The sequence below is a fragment of the Zingiber officinale genome, chromosome 7B (genome assembly GCF_018446385.1).
Source record: "Zingiber officinale cultivar Zhangliang chromosome 7B, Zo_v1.1, whole genome shotgun sequence".
NCBI classification, from domain to species: Eukaryota; Viridiplantae; Streptophyta; class Magnoliopsida; order Zingiberales; family Zingiberaceae; genus Zingiber; species Zingiber officinale.
In genome coordinates this window covers 15367623-15391592 of record NC_055999.1, presented here as the reverse complement: position 1 = coordinate 15391592, position 23970 = coordinate 15367623, and the positions used below count along the sequence as shown (strand labels likewise).

The following is a 23970-nucleotide window of genomic DNA, read 5'->3' as shown; positions in this document are numbered from 1 at the left end:
GCAAAACATTGTGGCGAGGTTTCTCCACCCATAAGGAGTTTATATTAGCTGGTTCTCCGGGGACTCATCCACCGATGGATTGATAGGCTTCGTCCACCTTACGGACACGCCGAGGTGTAGGAGTTTCATCTCCGAACCTCGTTACATCGTCGAGTTCGAGTTTGAGGTTTGATATTTCCTTTTTGCGTTTCTATTTAGTTATTTCCGCTGCGCTAACCCTAATTGTAGAAAGAAACGCGAAGATTTGGGGCGGCTATTTACACCCCCCCTCTCTAGCCGCGATCATCGATCCTAACACTCCCGTGGATTCATTATTTGCTTTCCCTTCCGAGCTCGAGATGATGCACCTCCGCGACCTTCTTCCATTGTAATTGAAAATTGAAAACGAAAGCGTGTAAAGATTAGAGAATACGAAAATGAGATTAAGAGTAGAGAAGATGTGTGTGAAAAATGATGAAATAAGCTCTCTATTTATAGAGTTTTGATAGTAACGGACATTAAATCATAGCCATTGATCAAAAAACGGTCAAATGATCCTAACCGTTGAAAAAAATACCTAAAAAACCCTCCCAACGGCTAAGAACCGCCGGTTAACCGGCGGTTCCAACGGCTATGAACCGCCGGTTAACCGGCGGTTCAAGCAGTTTTTTTTTTTTAAAGAACCGGAACCGGCCCGGCAACTTGCCGGGCCGGTTCCGGTTCGACTCGGCGAACCGGGTCAACGGGCAACCGGCCCGTTGACCCGGTTACGGGCCCGGGCCGGGTCCGGGCCAGACCCGGCCCGAGGTCGGGTCTATGCAAAGGGCCTCGTGGTCAGCCGCGAGCACTCATTGGAGAAAGAGTGCAGGGGAGGGACAAGGGATGGGGAAAGAAAAGGAGCTTACCGGTGGAGATCGTCGAGCTTCGCAAGTTGGAAAAAATGGGAGGAGATCGAGTGGTGCGTGTGTCCATGAGGAAGAAGTAGCAAAATTAGGGCATGAGTGATTCATCCCTGATTTCAGGGATAAATCCTAGATTCATCCCTGATTCAGCGATGAATCTGGATTTGTCGTTGATTCAACGACAAATACTGGATTCATCCCTAATTCAATTACGTGTAAATATTCGTCGCTGAATTTACTAAATCGGTATTCTTCTACAACTTATATGTCCAACAAATCTATAGTTTGTCATATATTCGTCATTGATCAAGACGAAAATGAAATTCATTCCGACGAAAATGAAAAATTTATGATAAATTTTATTTTCATCGTAAGTCAATGATAATTTTTTCCCCTAAATTTATGACAAAAAATTATTTTGTTACTATATTATGACTGATGAATTTTTTTGTTACTATTTTTACTACTAATTGAGGAATTATTTTTATCACTAAAATTCATCCATAAAGAAGGATTTTTTTTATAGTGTTTAATTACCTTCCGGATATGGATGACAATGGGTCGGGTTCGGATCGGATTTTATATCCTCCGTCTTCATACCCATCGGGTATAAGATCTCCGATGGATATACCCATACCCATTAAAGAATCGGATATCTTTTATAGTTTTAATTTTTCTTCTTTCTATTCAACTATTATCATTCAACAAAAATATATTAAAATTAATATCCTATTAAAAAATATATATATAATTAAAAAAATAGATTAAACATCTATATAGTCTCCTTCTAATATCAACAAAAATAGCAAGTTGATTTTAAAAAAAGAAAATTTTCTTTAATATATGTATATATAGTATTTAATCGGGTATTCGGGTCGGTTATCGGGTATTGATAGTCCCTCCATACCCTCCTCCATTCGGGTCGGATATCAGATCCTCTATTGAGTTCGGATGGAATTATCATCCATACTTCCGGATTGTATGGGACAGTTAGATATTATTATTATTATTATTATTATTATTGTTATTGTCTGACGCTTATAATGGAAAAGAAGATAAGAATGTAAAAGAAAAAACAATGAACCATATATGGTAAATATTCTAAATGTTAATTTCTCAAGGAACCCTTCAAATTTTCATGCTGTTTGAATTCCGCAAAAGAAGGCGAAATCTACATAGTGTGAGTTTAGTGTGAGTTTCAAGAGCTATCTACGGAAGCTCCTCGTCAAAGGGCTTGAAACTTGGCGATCTCCAAATTTACAGCCGGAGCTCTCTTTAAATACCTGTCTGCTGCTTCTTTAATATCATAATGCTCAGCCTCTTTTAACAAAGTAACAATTCTATTTGTTTGTCTTCTTCCACCTTGGGAAAATATGGCAGATGAAGAAGTAGCATGTCAGGCACAAGTAAGTATAATGGGAGAACTGGAGTTATTAGATCGTAACTACACTGATTCTGTCATTCTGATCTTCATATCAAGCTAAGTCAGTATTAAGAAAACATAAATATATAACTCGAGCTTTGGAGAAGGAATAAAGATTCAAGCTTACTATCTACTTGTGGCATTTACTAGCTATCTTGAAATGTTATGTACTATAGATGAAGAAGAATGAGATGATGATTGAGGCATCTGAAACCCACCAAGAGATCAAGGATCAATCTGGAGGAGTTCTCCAACAGGTGTTCTCCAACAGATATATTTAGTTTGTCAGTAGAAAGTTTGGTCATTTGATAAAATTGTAATTTTAAGCGGTTTGATTAGGTTTAAATTCTTACGTAAGTTCATCTGCATTGTTTTCCTATAGACTGAGAACCAAATGAGGAACATGGCACAAGGGGCGACTGAAACTGTGAAGAATGTTGTAGAAATGGGAGCAAATATATCGAGCAACGTTAGTCGATAATCCTAGTCTCTCAGATAGTGTATAAAGATTAGTTTCGTCAATTATTTTGTTTAATTTTTCCAGAATTTAGTTCATTTTTATTGTGGCATTTTATTAGGTGATACACAAGGCATCTGAAGTTGGCCAACAAGGAATGGGTAAAGCTGGAGAAATTCTCCAAAACGTATGCACCCTTTATTCACTCTAAAAAAATAGTTGTTTCAAGTGGCAAAAAAAATGGGGATTCGTTCGCCCGAGTGCCTTTATCAATCCGTCCCTAGACCAACACGGAGGAAGTAAATCACGGATGACTACTAGTCATTAATGCAACTGGCTAAGGCATGGAGGAGGATATGCTTGGACTTACCGAGTTTCGACTTAAGACCTCATGTGGCAACACCCTATGTCTTAACCATCGCACCACTCCGAGGGAACAAAAAAAATTTGTCTGAGGTGCCGAGTTCGAGTCCTCTTAGCAGCACAAATATTTGTTGTGCCTCTCTAAAAAATTCCTTAAGGGGTTTTCTAGACCATGGGGCCGCTCGGTGGTGGGGCAATCACTTAAAAAAGTTTACCCAACACAATTTCGTTGATGTGCCTTTGTCCTAGTGGCAAGCACATTGACATCTACTGCCTGAGCTACCGAGTTCGAGTCCTCTTAGCAGCACAAATATTTGCTGCATGAGGTATCATGTTCGAGTCCTCTTAGTAGCACAGTAGTACTGTGTCTCTCCAAAAAAAACTTTTATGGAATTTTCTAGAGTATGGGGCCGCTCGACGTGGAACCAGTCACTTGAAAAAGTTTACCAACATAGTTTAAAAATAGTTGTTCCAAGTTGATATATCAGAAGCATAATTAGGCTGAATTTGGTCTATAATTTCGGTATGGAATGCTCAAGATTTGCATTGACTTGTACGAATTTAATTTGCAGACTGGGGGTCAAGTGAAGAGCATGGCACAGGGGGCAGCTGAAGTTGTGAAGAATGCTGTAGGAATGGGAGGAGACACCAGTTCTCCAACCAAGGCCAACACCACCACCGCCATGAACAAGCCATGAACTTGGGTTCCATTCAAGTTCAGCATTGTTTTCTCCATATACAAATAAGTTCAGCTTTGTTTTCTCCAAATACAAATAACCTAGAGATTTTGAGTTTATTTTCTCCCCTTCAGATTCAGCAATCCTGCAATGGATTTATTGCAAACAGAGAATTATTTTACGAACATAATTAATCTACTTTGAAGTGTCAACTAGTACTATTTGAATTTACCAAACAGTTTCTAGAACTTGTACCTGAATTCTTGGTTGTTCAGCTTATGTAGTATGATCCATATTCCAAAGAAATCATTATCATTGCCATCAAATCGTATCCGGGCTAGTATTTCTCGACTATAAAAAAGAATAAATCGAAATTTACATATACTACTATAAAGATGATACAACAATAGTAATCAAGTGTTTTCCTAATAATCAAGTGTTATCCTATTAGGAAAGATCAAGTATATGAATTCGTTTACGTTATTAAACTATATCTCCCATTATATTATCATCTATACTTAAAAAAGAAAATCTTACTTTATTATTGCTAACCAAGTTTTAGTCTTCCTTTTTCTCATTTGATGTGTGCATTTATCATAAGTTCACATCACCTAACTAAAATATTTATTGATCGTCTAAGTACATGGTCACACCATCTTAGACGTGTTAGAGTTTTCTCTTAATAAATACAACTCCGACTTTCTCTCTAACACTTATTTCTTATTCTGTCTATCTTCATATATCCACACATTTACCTTAACATCCTCATCTTTTTAATTCTCATCTTCTGCTCATGTACTCAAGTCATATTCTAATATTCTATTGGTGCAGTTAGCACCAATGGGCAAACTTAGGTTTGTTGAATGATAAATAGATTAAAGTTAGATGTTGTGCTGTCTAATATTTTTTTACCAAGTGTAGGACTTGATAGGTCTGGAAGACCTAACACTAGGCTGAAATCCAACTATGTCTGCTGGACTTGATAGCTGGTGGAAAGTCTAAATAGGTCAAGGAGTGATTCGATATCTGGCGAAAATTAGTTTTGCTGGATCTGTAGGATCTAATAGTTGACCGAAGTCCAGTTGGGTCTGGGGACCTAACAACTAGTAAGTGTAAGACCGTTGGATTCGATAGAGGGGGGGGTGAATATCGATTCGAAAATATCGAGTATAAGCGCAGCGGAAAAGTAAAGTAGACACAGTTGTTTTTACTTCGTTCGGAGCCTGTGACGACTCCTACTCGAAGGCCCGTGGTCCTTGACCACTTTCGTTGGGCAATCACTAGCAATTCGAATATAATTACAAAATGAATACAGGAAATGCTAATGAAACAAAGTAATACCGACAAGGAAATTAAGAAAAACGAAGAAGCACTTTGTCGGAGCTTTGTTAGCGTCGCAGGAACGTAGAGCAGCAGGACCAGCAGTCGAAAAGTTCTCAGTTGATGATTGATTCTGAAGCTCCTGCCTGGGGCTTCTTTTATATGCTGTCCCGGGCGCCTGGATCCCTTCCGGGCGCCTGGAATGTGACGTAGCTGCACAAACCATGATGCTCCACGTGGCGACGACTCGGCTGGATGAAATTTGCCTTCCGGGCGCCCGGACCCCTCTTCTCCAGAAAGTCCTTCTCCTGCAAGAAAAGGTTAGTCCGAGGCAAATGTACCCTGCAGCAAAGAGTGTTAGCACAGTTTTATAGATGAGCAAAGTATGACTTAGATTCCGTCTTTCCGAGACCGGAATCTAGTCACGATCTCGACTTAGATATCCGAAATGGATCTAAGCCGGATCGACGCCTAATGTTCCCTACCCGGGAACGCGTCCTCGCAGTCACTCCCCTCCAGTGACTTACCTCACTTACCTGCCAGACGTCCGGTCAGCCCGTCGACCCGTCTGGACTTCTCGCCAAGCGTCCGGTCAGCCCGTCGACCCGCTTGGACTTCTCGCCAGCTATCCGGTCAGCCCGTCGACCCGCTTGGACTTCTCGCCAGCTATCCGGTCAGCCCGTCGACCTAGCTGGACTTTTCCTGCACACTTGATAAAAGTGTCAGACAACAACAAACCTAACTTAACCTGATTTGTCATTCATCAAAACCTGAGTTAGACCGTTAGTGCTAACCGCACCAACAATCTCCCCCTTTTTGATGGAATGACAACCTGGTTAAGTTAGTGATAAAAAGTATGCAAAAATCAAGCATGATTTTTGAGGTTTTTAAGGTTTAAGTTAGTTTTTTTAAGTTTGCATTTAGTTGCCCTAACTTAACCAACCTAACCCTCCCCCTTTGGCATTCATCAAAAAATAAGGGTTATCAATCATAGCGAGAAATACTGAAAACAGTAATACCTTGAACAATAACTGAGTTTTTTAAATCCAGGAGAAGACCAAATTGACTTGGGGGGGTATAAAGTTTTGAAAATTTGTTTAACGCATTAGCTTTTAGCTTTTAGAAAAAATGCTAAGTTTAGATAGGTTAATTTTCAAACATAAGTGTATAAGGTCTAAAAAAATTTTTCAAAACAAGTTTCAACTTTGAAATGCTACTTAAACATAAGTTTTCAAAACCAAAATTCCAAAACTAAGTTTGAAAAGTCTATTTTTTTTTCAAAACTAATTGAATTTTATTTTTCAACACTAAGTGTATAAGATTCAATTTTCAAAACAAGGAAAATAACTTTGAGAAGCTTAGTTTGTAAACTAAATTTTGTAAAATTTATCCTTCAAATTTAAATTGTCAAAATTAAGTAAAGTCAAATTTTTAAGAAGTAGACTCAGGACAATTTTCAAAGTAAAATTAAGTTTAAATCTTTACTTTTAGATTTCAAAGGAGTTTTGATAAACGTAAGAAAAAAACTTTTGGAATGTAAAGTTTGCTTTTCAAAATCAAATTTTTCAAAGAAAGTATTAGATTCAAAACCATGGTTTAAGATACTTGAAAAGTTCAGTTTTTAAAGAATAGGTAAAAAGGATAAAAAGTTTGTGAGTTTAAAAATTTCACAATTTTAAACAAATTATTTTTAAACTTTGATTTTCAAAATTAAGTTTAAAATTCAATTTGGAAAACTAAAGTAGTTTTATTTCTCCCCCTGAATTTGATATTTAACTTCAACCAGCTGTCTAACCAATTAGGTACTAACTAACTATTAGAAAATAGTAGCTTTCTCTTGGTTAGTCAGATTAAGTTAATTATAATCAGTCAGTGTTTGACTCGACTGATGAACTTTAACCTGATTAATATTTGAATTGTATTTAACGTCCAGACTTATACTGATGCACTGAAATAAGCATCTTAAGTCCAGACAGATGGCCTATGCATCTCACCCCTTTCTATGTTTATCAACCACAAGCAAGGTAAACCTAAGGTGTTGGTGAGATGCTCAAGAACTAAACCTATGGGTACATGCTTTCTAAGGATGTAAGACTAGTCTAAGGCCAAAACTGTTTTTGAAAGTTTAAAAATGGAAATTTTTGAAAACAAACAAGTTTAGCCTATAAGTTGATAAAATCAGTTTTGAAAGTATTTATGAGGGATCCTAGTCTATTGAGCACGAGCATATTCAATGTAAGTTTGAAATGTCACAAGATAAATTTAAAAATATTTTACAAATAGTGTAGCTACAGAAGTAGGTCATCACTAAAGCTACTGAGATGATGAAGAGGGTGGTCCAGATCCCAAGGATCGAAGAAGTGTCATCAGCTCAGTATGGCGGGTGTCCCCGGCAGCTCGTAACTCGGCAACCTCTCGCCGTATGTCCCGATGAAAATCGGAGTTCTCCTGCTGGAGACTCGCCATGGCTCTCTCTAGTCCGGTCATACGGTCGGCTAGAGTGCGGGGAGCGTGTCGTGGTGCTCGAGCTGGGGGTGGTGGTGGAGCCGGTGCGGCTTCCTCCGGAAATAGTGCGAGCATGAACTCGTCCATCTGTGCGTCTGGATCGGGCTGGTGCTGTGCCCCCCTCCGCCAAGTCATAGTCCCGTCATCTCTATCTACCTGGATGCCGGCTAAGGAGAAGTTCCGAGAGGATATAACATCGAACTCGGTCATATGGGCAACGTCTCCTCTAGTGACATCAATGTGCAGTGAGGACATATAGGCTGTCAAAATGTGACCAAATGGCATATGGACTCGACTGTCAGTCACGTATCCGGCTGCGTAAGTGATGGTGGAGAAGATATGTAGGCTAATGTCAATCTCCAACCTATGAATCAGGGCATAAAGTAGGAATGAATGGAATGGGCGCATCACAGCGATGTCCCGAGTGGTCAGTGGTAAAATACAAAGAACTACAACTCTATAAAGAGCGTAGTCCTGGACTCTAAGTTCTACTGACCTAAACTGTGTCACAGTGGGATCTCTCTCCCCAAAAAAAATACGAATACATCGTATCGAGAGTAATATGTGAGTAGGGATCGTCGAACGGTAGATCCCTCGGAGGATAGCACAAAAAGGGGCAAGTAGAAGGACGCAACTCTAGAAACTCTCTGATAGTCGTAGGGGAAAATACGATATCAGTGCCTGCTGCCCTAGTGGTATAGGTGAAGTCATCTACTTTTACTAAGTTATTGCAAAATTCGGCACATAGACTTATGTTTATTGGACTGGTACATTCTACAAGGTTCCTTAAATTGTAGTGGCCTATAACCTCTAAGGCAGAGGGACATGACCTTAGGAAGAACGCTCTATCTACGCAGGTAGTCCTAATGGCCTTATAGATGGTGGACTCAAATTTAATCCTAAGTTCGTCTGTGGGAAACCTAGGGTCTGTACTAGCATTGGAGGGTCCAGCACCAGTATTTGTTCGTTTCTTACTGTATATAAAGAATATATATATAAAAAAAATTTAGAAGACAACAAAAAATATTTTAGAGAGGGGAAGAATATTTTACCGAGGAGCCATCGAAAAAATATAGATTTGACGACCTCGGTTGAATCGCAACAGCGTCTTCACCGCACGAAAATTTAATTTAGAGTACTTTCGCACTGAGGTTCAAAGTGAACCTTGGCAAAAGTGAGAATGAGTGGGGCAGAGGTTGGGGGCGCCTGCTGCCCCTTATTTATAGGGCACTCCGGGCGCCCGGGGTCGCTGGGGCGGGGCGCCCGGGACCCCTTCCGGGCGCCCCCGACGAGAATACCAGGGGCGCCCGCCCTTGGTTTTTTTTTTTTTTAAGTTTAAGATTTTGAAAATAATTTTTAAGTTTAAAATTAAAATTTTAAAATTTAGTTTAAAATTAGATTTTTGAAATAAATTTTTAAGTTTAAAATTAAAATTTTGAAATTAATTTTTAAGTTTAAAATTAGATTTTTGAAATAAATTTTTAAGTTTAACATTAAAATTTTTGAAATTAATTTTTAAGTTTAAAATTAAATTTTTGAAAAAAAATTTTAAGTTTAAAATTAAAATTTTTGAAATTAATTTTTAAGTTTAAAATTAAAATTTTTGAAATTAATTTTTAAGTTTAAAATTAAATTTTTGAAATAAATTTTTAAGTTTAAAATTAAAATTTTTGAAATTAATTTTTAAGTTTAAAATTAAATTTTTGAAATAAATTTTTAAGTTTAAAATTAAAATTTTTGAAATTAATTTTTAAGTTTAAAATTTTTGAAATTAATTTTTAAGTTTAAAATTTTGAAAATAATTTTTAAGTTTAAAATTTTGAAAATAATTTTTAAGTTTAAAATTTTGAAAATAATTTTTAAGTTTAAAATTTTTGAAATTAATTTTTAAGTTTAAAATTTTGAAAATAATTTTTAAGTTTAAAATTTTGAAAATAATTTTTAAGTTTAAAATTTTGAGAATAATTTTTAAGTTTAAAATTTTGAAAATAATTTTTAAGTTTAAAATTTTTGAAATTAATTTTTAAGTTTAAAATTTTTGAAATTAATTTTTAAGTTTAAAATTTTGAAAATAATTTTTAAGTTTAAAATTTTGAGAATAATTTTTAAGTTTAAAATTTTGAAAATAATTTTTAAGTTTAAAATTTTTGAAATTAATTTTTAAGTTTAAAATTAAATTTTTGAAATAAATTTTTAAGTTTAAAATTTTTGAAATTAATTTTTAAGTTTAAAATTAAATTTTTGAAATAAATTTTTAAGTTTAAAATTTTTGAAATTAATTTTTAAGTTTAAAATTAAATTTTTGAAATTAATTTTTAAGTTTAAAATTAAATTAAGCCTTATTCATCTCACCCGATCTATATTATCAATCAGGGAATCCTATGATTTTGTGAGATGAAATTGGTTTGATTACAGACTTTTGGTTTAACTTGTGTTAGATTCAGATTTAGTTTTGGTTTCCACAAATAGGCATTCTTCGGATAAACTTCTAAGCTTGGTGAGTCACAGGGACATCATTAGAAGTAACCAACCTTTCGAAGTTTTCCGAATAGTCCTATCCACGGAACTTAGTACTAAATCTTGGTCTAACTGGTTAGGATTCGTTTAAGGGTAGCTTCGGTCACTTGGCCAAATGCACCAGATCGAAGTCATATCTTTCTAGACATGCGATGCCCAAGCTTCCCTAACGTACTATCATCCAAAAACTTCACCAGTACCATGAGTCAAGTTAACCTCGGTCTCTTTTTAACTAATCCTGATTACCCTGTCGGGTTAGTTTGTTTTGGGTTACCCTGTCGGGTATGTTAGTTTTGGAGGTGCCAGCTATTCTGGAGCCTCCCCCTGAATTATTGGCCATTAATTTAGATTTTGGGTTTGTGTCGATTCTTTTTATAGTTATAATCAACTTGGTGATAGTCTAAATTTTGTAGAGTTTTGAATTTTGATTTTAAGTTAAATTTATTTTTTAGTTTTTGATCTGATTTATTCAAGTTTATATAATGTATTTTATCTTTAAGTATATAGAATTGATTAAGTCCTACTTGCATGGTTAAGCACGCTTTCGGGACCCAAGCTTGTTTAGTTGCTTTGTGTTGGGTTAATAATGATTTAAAGGTTTTGTTTGATTTTGACTTATATCCAAGTCCGGTTTTATTATAGCATGCCTTTTGGTTATTTAGAATTAAATCTAAATTTTTAGATCTTGTTGTGAATTTTTCCAACAATTCTTTTAACTTATTAATTTCACTTTTTAATGATAAATTCTCCTCCTCAAGTGTTCGGTCTTGAGTTGGATTCGAATTTTTTAATTGTTCCTTCAGGTTTTGATTTTCCTCAAGAAGCGATTTATTTTCATTTTCCAATTTAACTAATTTTATATTTAAACACGAGATAATTCTAAAGAATTTATGATTTAAGTTTAGGTATACCTCTTCGGAACCTTCGGAAACGAGTGCGGACTCGTGGCTCGATTTGGGTTCGGACCCGTCTTCCGATTCCTCTTCGCGAGCCATCAGCGCGAGGTGACTTTGGTGCTTTTGCCTTTCTCCCTCCGATTCGTCTGAGGAGGAATCGTCCCATGTTGCTTTGAGGGCTTTCTTCTTTGTTGACTTTGGTTTGTCAAGTTTCAATCTTGGGCATTCGTTCTTGTAGTGCCCCTTTTGTTACATCCGAAACATGTGACATTTCTTGAGTCGGTTGGCGAACTGATCTTCTGAAGATCCTGTTTGCTGAAGCTTCTCTTTTTCCTGGTGAACATTTTCCTTACCAGGTTCACCAGGTGTTCTTCGTCTTCAGAGTCTTGATCGGAATCTTCTTCAGATTCGGGTTTGTTCTTCTTTTCTTTAGAGGAACCTGCGAATAAAGCTACACCTTTCTCGACCCCGGCGTTAGTTTGCTCATGAAGTTCTAATTCACAGAAGAGTTCATCCAATTTTAATTTAGATAAATTTTTTGAAATTTTGTAGGCATCTACAATTGATGCCCACAAATTATTTCGCGGAAAAGCATTTAACGCGTACCTTATTAAGTCTCGGTTCTCCATTTGGTGTCCTATCGCGTGGAGACCGTTGAGGATATCTTTGACCCTCGCGTGGAGCTGACTTGCCGTTTCTCCTTCCTGCATTTTTATATTAAAAATTTTATTTAACAGCAAATCTCTTTTTGTTACCTTCGCGTCGCTTGTTCCTTCGTGCAGCTCGATCAGTTTATCCCAGAGCTCCTTAGCGTTTTCATGCGGTCCGACCCGGTTCAGTTCTTCTCGTGTTAGTCCGCAGTGTAGAGTGTTGATGGCTTTGTTTTCAATTGACGCCTTTTTCTTTAAATCATTTGTCCATTCTTCAGGGTCTATTATTTTCCCGGAGTTGTCTACTGGAATTTTATAAGCCTTTGTGACGCTCATCCATTGGTCGTAGTCTGTCTTCATGTAGACCTCCATTCTTCTCTTCCAGTACGAAAAGTCATCCCCGTTGAATAGGGGAGGACGAACTGTGCTGAAGCCTTCTTGTTGAGACATCTTATCCTGCACACACTAAATTAACTGGAAAAAATCCCAAGACTTCGTCTTGGATTAGCAGTGCGGGAAAAAATAGAAACTCTAAGTGTAACGGGAAAAAAAATCTTCCAAAAAGATAATAATATCAGTTTGGAATTGAAAAAAAATATTTCACCCCCTGTCTGATTAGTGGTTGCACCAAATCAGAGCGGAACCTGGCTCTGATATCACTTGTAAGACCGTTGGATTCGATAGAGGGGGGGGTGAATATCGATTCGAAAATATCGAGTATAAGCGCAGCGGAAAAGTAAAGTAGACACAGTTATTTTTACTTCGTTCGGAGCCTGTGACGACTCCTACTCGAAGGCCCGTGGTCCTTGACCACTTTCGTTGGGCAATCACTAGCAATTCGAATATAATTACAAAATGAATACAGGAAATGCTAATGAAACAAAGTAATACCGACAAGGAAATTAAGAAAAACGAAGAAGCACTTTGTCGGAGCTTTGTTAGCGTCGCAGGAACGTAGAGCAGCAGGACCAGCAGTCGAAAAGTTCTCAGTTGATGATTGATTCTGAAGCTCCTGCCTGGGGCTTCTTTTATATGCTGTCCCGGGCGCCTGGAATGTGACGTAGCTGCACAAACCATGATGCTCCACGTGGCGACGACTCGGCTGGATGAAATTTGCCTTCCGGGCGCCCGGATCCCTTCCGGGCGCCCGGACCTCCGGGCGCCCGGATCCCCTCCGGGCGCCCGGACCCCTCTTCTCCAGAAAGTCCTTCTCCTGCAAGAAAAGGTTAGTCCGAGGCAAATGTACCCTGCAGCAAAGAGTGTTAGCACAGTTTTATAGATGAGCAAAGTATGACTTAGATTCCGTCTTTCCGAGACCGGAATCTAGTCACGATCTCGACTTAAATATCCGAAATGGATCTAAGCCGGATCGACGCCTAATGTTCCCTACCCGGGAACGCGTCCTCGCAGTCACTCCCCTCCAGTGACTTACCTCACTTACCTGCCAGACGTCCGGTCAGCCCGTCGACCCGTCTGGACTTCTCGCCAAGCGTCCGGTCAGCCCGTCGACCCGCTTGGACTTCTCGCCAAGCGTCCGGTCAGCCCGTCGACCCACTTGGACTTCTCGCCAGCTATCCGGTCAGCCCGTCGACCTAGCTGGACTTCTCGCCAAGCGTCCGGTCAGCCCGTCGACCCGCTTGGACTTCTCGCCAGCTATCCGGTCAGCCCGTCGACCTAGCTGGACTTTTCCTGCACACTTGATAAAAGTGTCAGACAACAACAAACCTAACTTAACCTGATTTGTCATTCATCAAAACCTGAGTTAGACCGTTAGTGCTAACCGCACCAACAGTAAGAAGACCTGGTGGATCAAAGTAGAGTCAAGCGATTCTATATGGTAATTGAGGTAAGTCACTGCAGGAGAGTGATCCAGTAAGGACTAGTCTCAATTAGAGACTTTAAATGCTGGTTTAGCTTAGATCTATTTTGGAAGTCTAAGATGAAACCAAGACTAAGTTCTAGTCTAGAGGACATTATCTAATTAATAATTCTTATAATTATGATAACTCTATTTTATAGGTTATATTATTTTTTTTACACTAATATGTCTCTGCAGAAGTTAAAAGTAAAAGAAGCCTCATATACTATTCACCCGCGGTGTCTTAGATTGGTTTGGGGGCGCCTCGAAGCAGCTGGCTGAAGCCTCTGCGTTGGAGGTGCGGAGGCACCTCAGTGGTAAGGAGGCACCTTAGTGCTAGAGGTGTGGAGGCACCTCAGGAGGAAGAAGACACCTCCACGTGCGGATAAGGATTGTGGTCGCGAAGGATAGAGCCTCGGCGAACCGAGATACCTTCAATGGGAAGGCGATGCCTCCGTACGGATAAGAGCCGCTATCTTCGTGAAGATTAGATCAACTAAAGGCACCTCTAAGGGAAGGAGGCGCCTCGGATCATCTATAAAAGAAGCTATCAAAGAGTGCAGCAAATACAACTTCTATACAACTCTTCTACATGATCATTCGACGTTCCTGCTGCTCCAACTTTGTTCTGCTACTCTACTATGACACTACTACTCCCAACTACTACAAACAGATCGACACCAACACACGAGTGCTTTCATTTCGACATCTTTATGTTTGTAACGACTTTTCAATTTGTGCTTACTTTACATACTTGCAAAAGGAAAATGTAAGATTGTTACACTTTCCTATTGGTTTCTTTGTATTCGATTACTCTTCCGACGGTTCTGGAAGAGAATTTAGTGAATTGCCCATCGATAGGTCCGAGGGACCTGTGTCTTGGAGTAGGAGTCGCCAAAGACTTCGAACCAAGTAAACTAATCATGTTCTTGTGTTTGTTTTTCATTTCTATTTTGTTTTATTCCGCTGCGCACTTTATTTTTAAAAGTAAGAAAAGAAGAGTTTCTTAAATCACATGATTCACTTTTTTCTCACATGTGCCTCGATCCTACAAGTAGTATCAGAGTCATGTTCGCTCTGAATTGGTGCAACCACCAATTGAGCAGAGGTTTAGTCTTTATTTTCAGTTGTTTCACTTTTTTCGATTTTAAGTTTTACGAATCCATCTAAATTCGTATAATTTTTTAGATAATTTTTTATTGTGGATTTTTTGAATTGCTTGATATTGGTGTAATATCATTTGAGCCATATCTTTCTTTATTTCCCACACTACTAATCCAAGATCCAGTTTTGGGATTTTTTTAGTTGCTTCCTTTTGTGTGCAAGATCCTTTCACTAAATGGTCCAAACGAAAGCTACAACACTGTTCACCCCCACTCTTCAACGGGGATGACTTTTCGTATTGGAAAAAGCATATGGTGTACTTCAAAACTGACATCAACTAATGGTTCTCCATCTGACGAGGATACATGGCTCCAATCGCCAAAGCGACAAGAGTGCCACTTGAACTGGAAAATTGGAATCCAGACCAAAAGAAGAAAGCTCAAGTTGACTCGAAGGCAATGAACACAATCCAGCGTGGACTCACAAAGGAAGAACTAAACTGCATCGGCCCTTATGGGAATACAAAAGAGCTATGGAACAAACTCGTTGAACTACATGAAGGAACAAATAACGCTAAGGTAATGAAACATGACCTCCTCTTTAATAATTTATTTAACATTAAGATGCATGATAGAGATAAAATGAACTAACTACATGCAAGGATCAATGACATCCTCAACGGACTCCACATGATTGGCCACCAGATGGAGAATCGAGACATCATAAGGTACACACTAAACTCATTTCCCCGAAACGTATTGTGGGCATCGATAGTAGATGCCTGTAAGGTTTTGAGGAATTTATCCAAGTTAAAATTAGACAAATTATTTTATGAACTAGAACTGCATGAACAAACTAACTCCCAAAAGACCGAAAAAAAGTATAGCTTTCCTTGCAAGTTTTCAAAGGAGCAAAGAATCAAGTCCAAACTTGAGCCTGAATCTATGTTTAACCTTGACTCAGATGAAGAGGAGCAACTTGTGAACATAGTGAGGAAGATGTTCACTAGCAAGAAGGACTTCAGCAAGAAAGACCTTCAAAAGATGATTAAGCCAAATTCCAACAAGTCAAGTATCACTTGCTACAGGTGCAATAGAAAGGGACACTACAAGCATAAATGTCTGAATCTCAAAGAAGACAAGCCAAAGAAGTCAAAGAAGAAGAAGACCATCATAGCAACTTAGGACAAGTCATCCTCGGAAGGATTGAATAACGATGAACCAAAGCAGAACAACTACCTCAAACTGATGGCATCTGGACCGGAATCTAAAAGTGAATCAGATCAAGACGACGAGTCTGAACATGAGTCAAGCCATGAGTCCGCACTTATTTTCAAAGGTTCCGATGAGGTATACTCAAATCTGTCTGCTAAGTTTTTTAAAATTATTACATGTATGAATAGGAAACTATCTAGATATGAAAAATAAAATGAAACACTTCTTAAGGAAAATCAAAACCTTAAAGAACAAATCAAATCAAATCCAATGACTGAATCAATTCATTCTAGAAATCCAACTCAAGTTGAAAAACTTGAGGAGGAAAATTCCAATTTGAAAAATGAAGTTGTAAAACTTAGAGAACTTTTAGAAAAGTTCGCAACAAGATCCAAGTACCTAAATATGATACTTGGATCCCAATGATTTGTGTATAATAAATCTAGACTCGAATACAAGTCCGACTCAATAAATAAAACTTTCATCTCATTAATAAGTTAAAATAAAAACCAAATCAAAGCTTGAGTTCTAAAAGCTTGTCTAACCAAGCAAGTAGGACCAAACCAATATTATATATCCAAAAAAGAAATCCACTACCAAAAAACAAAATAAGATAAACCTAATAACTCAAATCCAAAAATTAACTACAAACTCAAATCAAATATAAACTTAAGTTATAATCAAGTTTACTACAACTACAAAATAAATCGACATAAACCTAAACTTAAACCAAAATCCTAATTCAATAATTCAATGGTAGACACCAAATTAGTTGACACTTTCAAAATAATAGTCTACCCAGTTGGGTAACTAGGTCTAGACTATAAAGATAATTTGACTCTTGTCCAACCATAGTACCAGGGTGGGACGAGATGATAGTGTTGGAGAAATCTGGCTACCCTAGGTTTTGATATTTGGGAAAAGATTTAAGTTAAGTTTATTATTGTATTCAATATGCATTCTGAGTGTGCAGGATACAGGTACAACAAGGAGAGTCCAAGTGTGATCTTGGCAAAGGAGGAAAGTCCAAGTGTGAGTCTTGGCGGTCTAAGTCCAAACATGTAGTCTTGGCAACATAAGTTCAAGTGTGACTTGCTAATGGATGTTGTCCCGGAGGTGCAGCCTCTTGGTAAAGGAAGACCCGACAACAAAGATAAGGCCGAAGGAAGCTCCAGAAGGTAAGGCGTGAAGGATGGGGAGGCATCCGAGGGATGTGAGGTTAATGGAGGAGGCTAGAAGACTAGGTCTAGGTTGTGCGGGCAAGGACGAGTGCATGAGAGATTGTACTTAGAGTAAAATTCCAAGTTTAAGGCTTTACTGCAACAGTTACTGTAGCAGTCGACTGCTAGCGAACAAAATGCCTCTATTCGCTCAACCCATGTGGAGCAGTCGACTGATACTTTTATCAGTCGACTGGTATCGAGCCGTTGGTCTGTAACGGTCGAATTCCACTTAGTACTAGTCGACTGGTGGTTTTACCATTCGACTGGTGGCGGGAAACACATGTAGGTGTTTCCTCCTGAGCTCTATTTAATAGATCTTGGGGTGCTTGGCCAAGGCTGATGAAAATAGATGTGGTTAACTTCTATTAGAGTCTCCAAGGTTTTCTTAAGTGATCAAGAGCTTGTGCGAATTTGTGACGAGGTTTCTCTACCCACAAGGAGCTACTTGAGCTAGCCAGAGGTTTTCCGAGGAGTCATCCACCGATGGATCGGGATCATCCATGTTACGGACAACCATGGAGAAAGAGTTTCATCTTCGAACCACGTTAAACAATGTGTTAGGTTTGCCTTCTTTTGTTTGTATTTGTCTTGTATTTTTGCTGTGCACACTAACCATTATAGGAAGCGACATTTTGGGTGAGACGCTATTCACCCCCCCTCTCCTAGCGGTATCAAGGTCCCAATAGATAGTACATTAGGAAAACTTGATCTAGAGAGTCAACATATCCTATTTGCTCTATTTAGATAAGTGGAACTCACCGAAGCTATTTCGCTATATCCTAGACTAGTTAGACCAATGTTTAAGTTGATTAAATGAATAATTTCTTAAAAAGACTTTGTTTAGAAGTGGTCGTTGCTTCGATTCCCAAGAAAGCCCCTATGTCTCACCACAATCTAGAAACTAATTTTTGAAATGCGTATTTAATTAATTGACGGTTAAATCTAAATTTAACACGAAGTCAAATCATATTCAAAATTTAACTAACTCATTTCACAAAACTATAGGAATACCTTAGTTGAGAAATTAAACCGGGTGAAATTATTAAGATTTTAAATTTCTAAAATTAATTAAAATTAAAAACTTATTTAAAAACACTTAATTAAAAAAACTTAATTATAATTCAAAAACTTAATTAAATTAACATGTAATTAAAACCAATTAAAAAATTAATTATAATATTAAACTTAATTGAATCTAATTAAAATCTCAAACTTAAATTTAAAATTAAATTAATCAAAATTAAACTTTAATTGAATTAAACTCAATTTAAATTGAACTCAATTAAACTTTAACTTGTTTACGGTGGTGTATTCAATCAAGAGATTGAATGACTTTCATTGGTTTTTTTTTTAATGATAGATTTTTACGGAGTTGATAGATTTTTATTTATTTTTATAGAATCTCATATAGTTGTGAAAAGAATTCCATGGAGTTCTATAGACTTTTTTGCAAGATTTTTATAGACATTTGTAAATTTCACAGAAATTTATGGATTTAAGGAGGTGCATTCAATCTTGGAAAAACATAGGTGATTATAGTCTCACAGATATTTATTTTCAAACAAAACTTAAAATACCTAATTAATTTTTTTAATAAAATAATAAATAGCATACTTGTTCATAAAAAACTTTTTATACTTTTATTTTGTTTTGGCTAAAAACAAAGAGAAGATAAAGTCTCACTTTTAAAAAAAACTTTAATAATATAATTTTAAATCCAACAATATTATAATAATTTTAAATATTTTTATTTATAATTTTGATCCAAATTAACCTGAAATGTTGGTCAACCCTTTAATTTGGTCAAACTGTTAATAAAATGTTAAATTGATAAATTTGGTTAGTAATAATATTATTAAAATAAATAAATATAAATATATAAAATTTATTTAGAAAATTTTAAAATGTAATAAATTTTATAGAATATTTTTAGGTTGAATTTCATTAAATTTTATTAAATTATCTATTAATTAAGTTGAGAATTAATTTGATTTATTAATATATATTTTATGTTAAAACCTACTGTCTAAAGTTTCTCTTCCCTCTACGCACAGCGCCGCCACCTAAATCGACTTCGACCTACTCGCAAGTAGTCGACGGAAGCATCACTAGTCGCCTCAAACAATTTTTCTATTTGTTTTCCTCCTTTCTGGCGCACCGCAGGCTTCACCGGATGACACTCATTATTTCCCATCACGAGCAACCGGAGAAAAAATCTCCGCTTGCAACCCGCCGCCATGAGTCACCGCCAGAGAAAAGGCTCCAAGCAGTTGCTGTTCCGTTCCAATCTTTCCGATCCATTCTTTTGCCATTATAACATCAGAGAACGACATTTCAGAGGACTCTCAACTTCGCATGAAATGCATGTTGAGAGGTTGATGCAGGCCGCCAAGAGGTTGAACAAGGACAGGACCTTTAAGATAAAAGAAATAATCAAAATTGAGGAGCGGGAAGAGAAATGACTTATTTGTAAAAAATTAAAGCGATTTGAAGTCTATAGAAATCTCAAGGATGAGGAGAAGACTTTTTATTTTATTTTTAAAATTAGAGAGCTCTTATTAGTTAAAATTTATATCCAAGGATTTCTAAAAGAATCCATGAAAATCTATTGGAACTTTGAATACCAAAAGATTTTCATAAAGTTTTAAAAAGCCAAGTTTAAATACCATATAACTTTTTAAAACTCTATAAAAATCTAATTTGGATACCACTATATTTCTATAAAGTTTATAAAAGTCTAGATTGAATACACTTAAATTTTTAAAATCCACAAAAGTCATTCAAAGTAATTAAAAGTCCAATATTAAATACACCCTCTTAAATGTAACTTAATTAAAATTAAATTTTTACTTAATAAATCATTTTAAAAATTAATTTAAGAACCCCTTTAAAGAATTATTTTAAATCATTTTTAAACTAACTTGACAATTTTATAAACTCTAAGTTTAACTTAAGTTTACAAAACTGAAGCAATAAAACTCAATTAAAATATGTGAAATTAATGGATCAGAGGCGCCTCAAGTTAACAGAGATGCCTCCCCGCTAAGGCGGTAACTTTCCTGTCCAAAGCTAAGTGAGGCGCCTCAGACTAATAGAAGTGCTTCTGTTCAAGCCAATTGAAGAGCCTCCCTTCAATGGAGGCGCCTCTAACCCTAAAAACTTAACTTCACAAAAGCAAGTTGTTGCCTCTATTCACACCACCACCAACGAAGAACAGAGGTGCCTCCCCATCGTTTTCTCCTCCTTTTCCCTCATTTCTCTCCGCTGAAACATCATATTTTACTAGATACTTGATAAGATCATTTTTATCGTAAAATGATATCACTGAGATGGAGTTCGCTTCTGCCGGAATTGGATGCACCAACTGAGGTTGCCGGAGTTATGTCCACCTTCGCAACGCCTTCCACGGGAAGTCCACAGCACTGCTCAATGATGGAAGAAGGAGAAACTCGCCGGAGAAGAAGAGAAAACAGTCAGCTTCCCCTTGAAATCTTCTGCTTTCGCAACGCCGGCCACAGAAGACATCCACTGAGGAAGGTCTGGGAGATGGGTACCTTTCCGGAGAAGAACGCTCCGCCGTCAAGAAGCCCTAGTTAGGCGCCGCTGTCCGCTGAAAAGATCGAGTGAAAAGGGTACTCACCGCCGTCACCAGCGCAGAACCACTCCGCTGGGAGGAGACACTAAGATGAGGTCGTCATTCACAGGAGTCGCTGGAGATGCTGCCGTCACCGGATTGAAGTGGATCGCAGAAGAGGAACTTGGGGGCGTCGGGGATTTGACGAGGAAGACGCGTACACTAATGAGAGAGAAAATGTCCCGAGCCAACTCTGAACTGTGCATCCGCGTAGGTTTTAAAGGAAAATAGGTTTTTTTTTCCTCTCATTCAATCTGAGCCGTCCATCCTAGTGAGGGAGATGGATGAAGATCTAATCATTTGATCTAACGGATGAAGAGATGAGTGGTCCGGATCAAGTGCTTGCCTATATCTAATGGTGCATATTATTTCAGATCTGGATTAAGGGTAGAATGCTTAGATCTGAATGAAAGAATAAAATCTTTTTTTATCAAGATCAATAGTTCATACTGATTCAGTTTGATCTTCCCCTTTTGACCTTCAAATCAAGTCAAATTTGATCCGACTCAACCCTAATCCATGACTCGTTGGATTTCCTACAAAGCCATATTAAAAATATGAAATTAAATTTCATAATTTGTAGAAAATTTATAATTAAATTCAAAATAAATTTCTACTCGTAAACTTAAAATTTATCATACAAGAAAATAAAAATGCCAAGAATAAGAGCCACAATAATAAATAAAAACACTAATTATCAACTCCACCACACATATTCTTGCTCGTCTCGAGCAAGTCAACAAAAGAAGAAAATAACTAAAATGTATTCATCTAGCACTTCTCGATCATGTTTAGAAAATAGTGAAGGAAAATTACCTAAAATTGTCAAATTCCAAATACTCAAGCATTTATGGATTTAATTCATACATTAATTAACAAACTGATAATTTCAATCCATAATAGATAAATTGAGAATGATAACAAAAAAACCTCACCAAGTAAGTGATGGTGGCTCTCCTCTCATGTACATGTAATTATGGAGCTCACTCAAGTTACTCATGATTTATCCACTACCATATACTTGCACTAGCATAGGAAGAATTTCTGTCGGAATTGGACACACTGAGATGGAGTTCACTTCTGCCAGAATTGGATGCACCCACTGAGGTTGCTGGAGTTATGCCCACCTTTGCAACACCGCCCGCGGGAAGTCCACATCACTGCTTAGTGATGGAAGAAGGAGAAACTCACCGGAGAAGAAGAGAAAATAGCTAGCTTCCCCTCGGAATCATTTGCTTTCGCAACGCTGTCCACAGAAGACATCCACTGAGGAAGGGTTGGGAGATGGGTACCTTGTCGGAAAAGAACGCTCCACCGTTAAGAAGCCCTAGTTGGGCCCGGCTGTCTCTGAAAAGATCGAGTGAAAAGGGTACTCGCCGTCGTCGCCAGTGCAGAACCACTTCGTTAGGAGGACCACTAAGATGAGGGCATCGTTCACAAGAGTCGCAGGAGATGCTGCTGCCATTGCTGGATCGAAGCGGATTTCAGAAAACGAATTGGGGGCGTCCGAGATTTGACGATGAAGATGCATACAGTAACAAGAGAAAGAAAATGTCCCAAGCTAACTTTGCACTGTGCATCTATGTAGGTTTTAAAGGAAAATATGGTTTTCTTCCTCTCATTCAATCTTAGCCGTCCATCTTTGTGAGGGAGATGGATGAATATATGACCATTTGATCTAATTAATGAAGAGATGAGTGGTCCGAATCAAGTGGCCTTCTTGCTTAGATCCAATGATCTATCTCATTTCAGATCTAGATCAAGGGTAGAATGCTTAGATCTGAATGAAGAAATAAGATCTCTCTTAATATGGATTAACGATTCACACTAATTCTGCTTGATCTCGTCATCTGACCTCCAAATCAAGTCAAATTTGATCCGACTTGACCCTAATCCATGGCTCTTTGGATTTCTTACAAAACCAGATTAAAAATATGAGATTAAATTTCAAAATTTGTAGAAAATTTATAATTAAGTCTAAAAAAAATCCTACTCGTAAACATGATATAAATACTAAATTTATCATACGAGAAGATAAAAAAATGCCAAGAATAAGAGCCACAATAATAGATAAAAATGCTAGTTATCAATACTGCATGAGCAATATAGAAATAATTGACTATTATTAACTTAACAAATTAGTTTATTGTAGTCAGTCAATTAACCTAGCTCTTTGTGCTTAATTTTATAATATTTTGGTTAAGATTGATGATCTGACCTATTCTACTAGAGTAGTAGAGAATGACTTTAGATTTTTCACCTATAGTTCTAAGGGATAACTTAGGACTTAGACCATCCAGTTGTTCCTTTCTCTACTACCATAGTAGAGATTTGCCCTTTGGTGAGCCCTACTCTCACATTACCTTAGATACTATCCATCTATATTTTTTGGGGGCAAAGAGGGTTCCTACAGTGACTGACTTCATATCACTATCTCTGAGAGTACAAGACTATGTACTTTACAAAGTCCTTACCACATGCATTCTATCTATTACATCTAGGGATGTTGCCACCATCAGACCATCACATTCATTCTTTCTTTATGCTTTACACCAGAGGTTAGATATAGACATCTCCCTACACATGCTTCATAACATTCTGCATGCATCCAACATCATCACTAAGGGCACTAAGGGTAGGATCCATATGCCCTATTGTTATGTATTGACATTGTTATTTTCAACTATAGGCCTAGACATTACCCAGGGTATACTCACTCGACTGAGTGAGTATGATATTATAGGTTAGAGGCTGTTTGGTCTAGTTTATATAGATGTAGATGATCAGGGGGATCTATGTTGGAGAGGGGATGTTCCACCACCCGATCCATCTGCAGCACCCAAGACAGCTGAGGAGGCAATGTCGGAGTTTACTTTTTCTGAGTTACTCGGTTCCAACACTCCTTCTACTTCCCTGTCTCTAGATGAGAGAGTTGGTTGTCTAGAGGAGTCATCCACCCACATAGAGAAGTCTATTCACAATCTCCGCAAGGATGTAACTGCATCCATGTCCAACCTCCACGACAATGTCATTGCTGGACTTTTGCATATCGAGGAGCTTATTTTATCACTGCGTCCGACTCAGCCTCCTCCACCTCCACCTACTACCAATTCTAGACTTGACTTATGGATTAAGTAGACATACTTGTTGATGGTGATTTTGGATATGTGTTGACTAGGTTTTGTTACTTATTTACTTACTTGCTCAATTAGGATGATGTATGTTAGATTAGGACTTACTATGCTTTC

The 23970-nt window shown here is 37.5% G+C and overlaps 1 protein-coding gene across 1 annotated transcript; it reads left to right on the top strand.

The window, feature by feature from the left end:
• The first annotated feature begins 2254 nt into the window (after positions 1 to 2254).
• On the top strand, positions 2255 to 3822 carry LOC122004187. The gene is made up of 5 exons (XM_042559113.1): positions 2255 to 2287; positions 2481 to 2561; positions 2687 to 2773; positions 2883 to 2948; positions 3697 to 3822. The coding sequence occupies exons 1-5, from the start codon at positions 2255 to 2257 to the stop codon at positions 3820 to 3822; spliced, it is 393 nt and encodes a 130-aa protein (XP_042415047.1).
• The last annotated feature ends 20148 nt before the right edge of the window (positions 3823 to 23970 follow it).

Excerpts from the sequence above, each read along its gene's own strand:
- LOC122004187 (XM_042559113.1), top strand. The coding sequence starts at position 2,255 with ATGGCAGATGAAGAAGTAGCATGTCAGGCACAA. Across the intron at positions 2,288-2,480 it reads AAGTAGCATGTCAGGCACAA|ATGAAGAAGAATGAGATGAT; the intron begins GTAAGTATAATG and ends TATGTACTATAG. Across the intron at positions 2,774-2,882 it reads GAGCAAATATATCGAGCAAC|GTGATACACAAGGCATCTGA; the intron begins GTTAGTCGATAA and ends GCATTTTATTAG.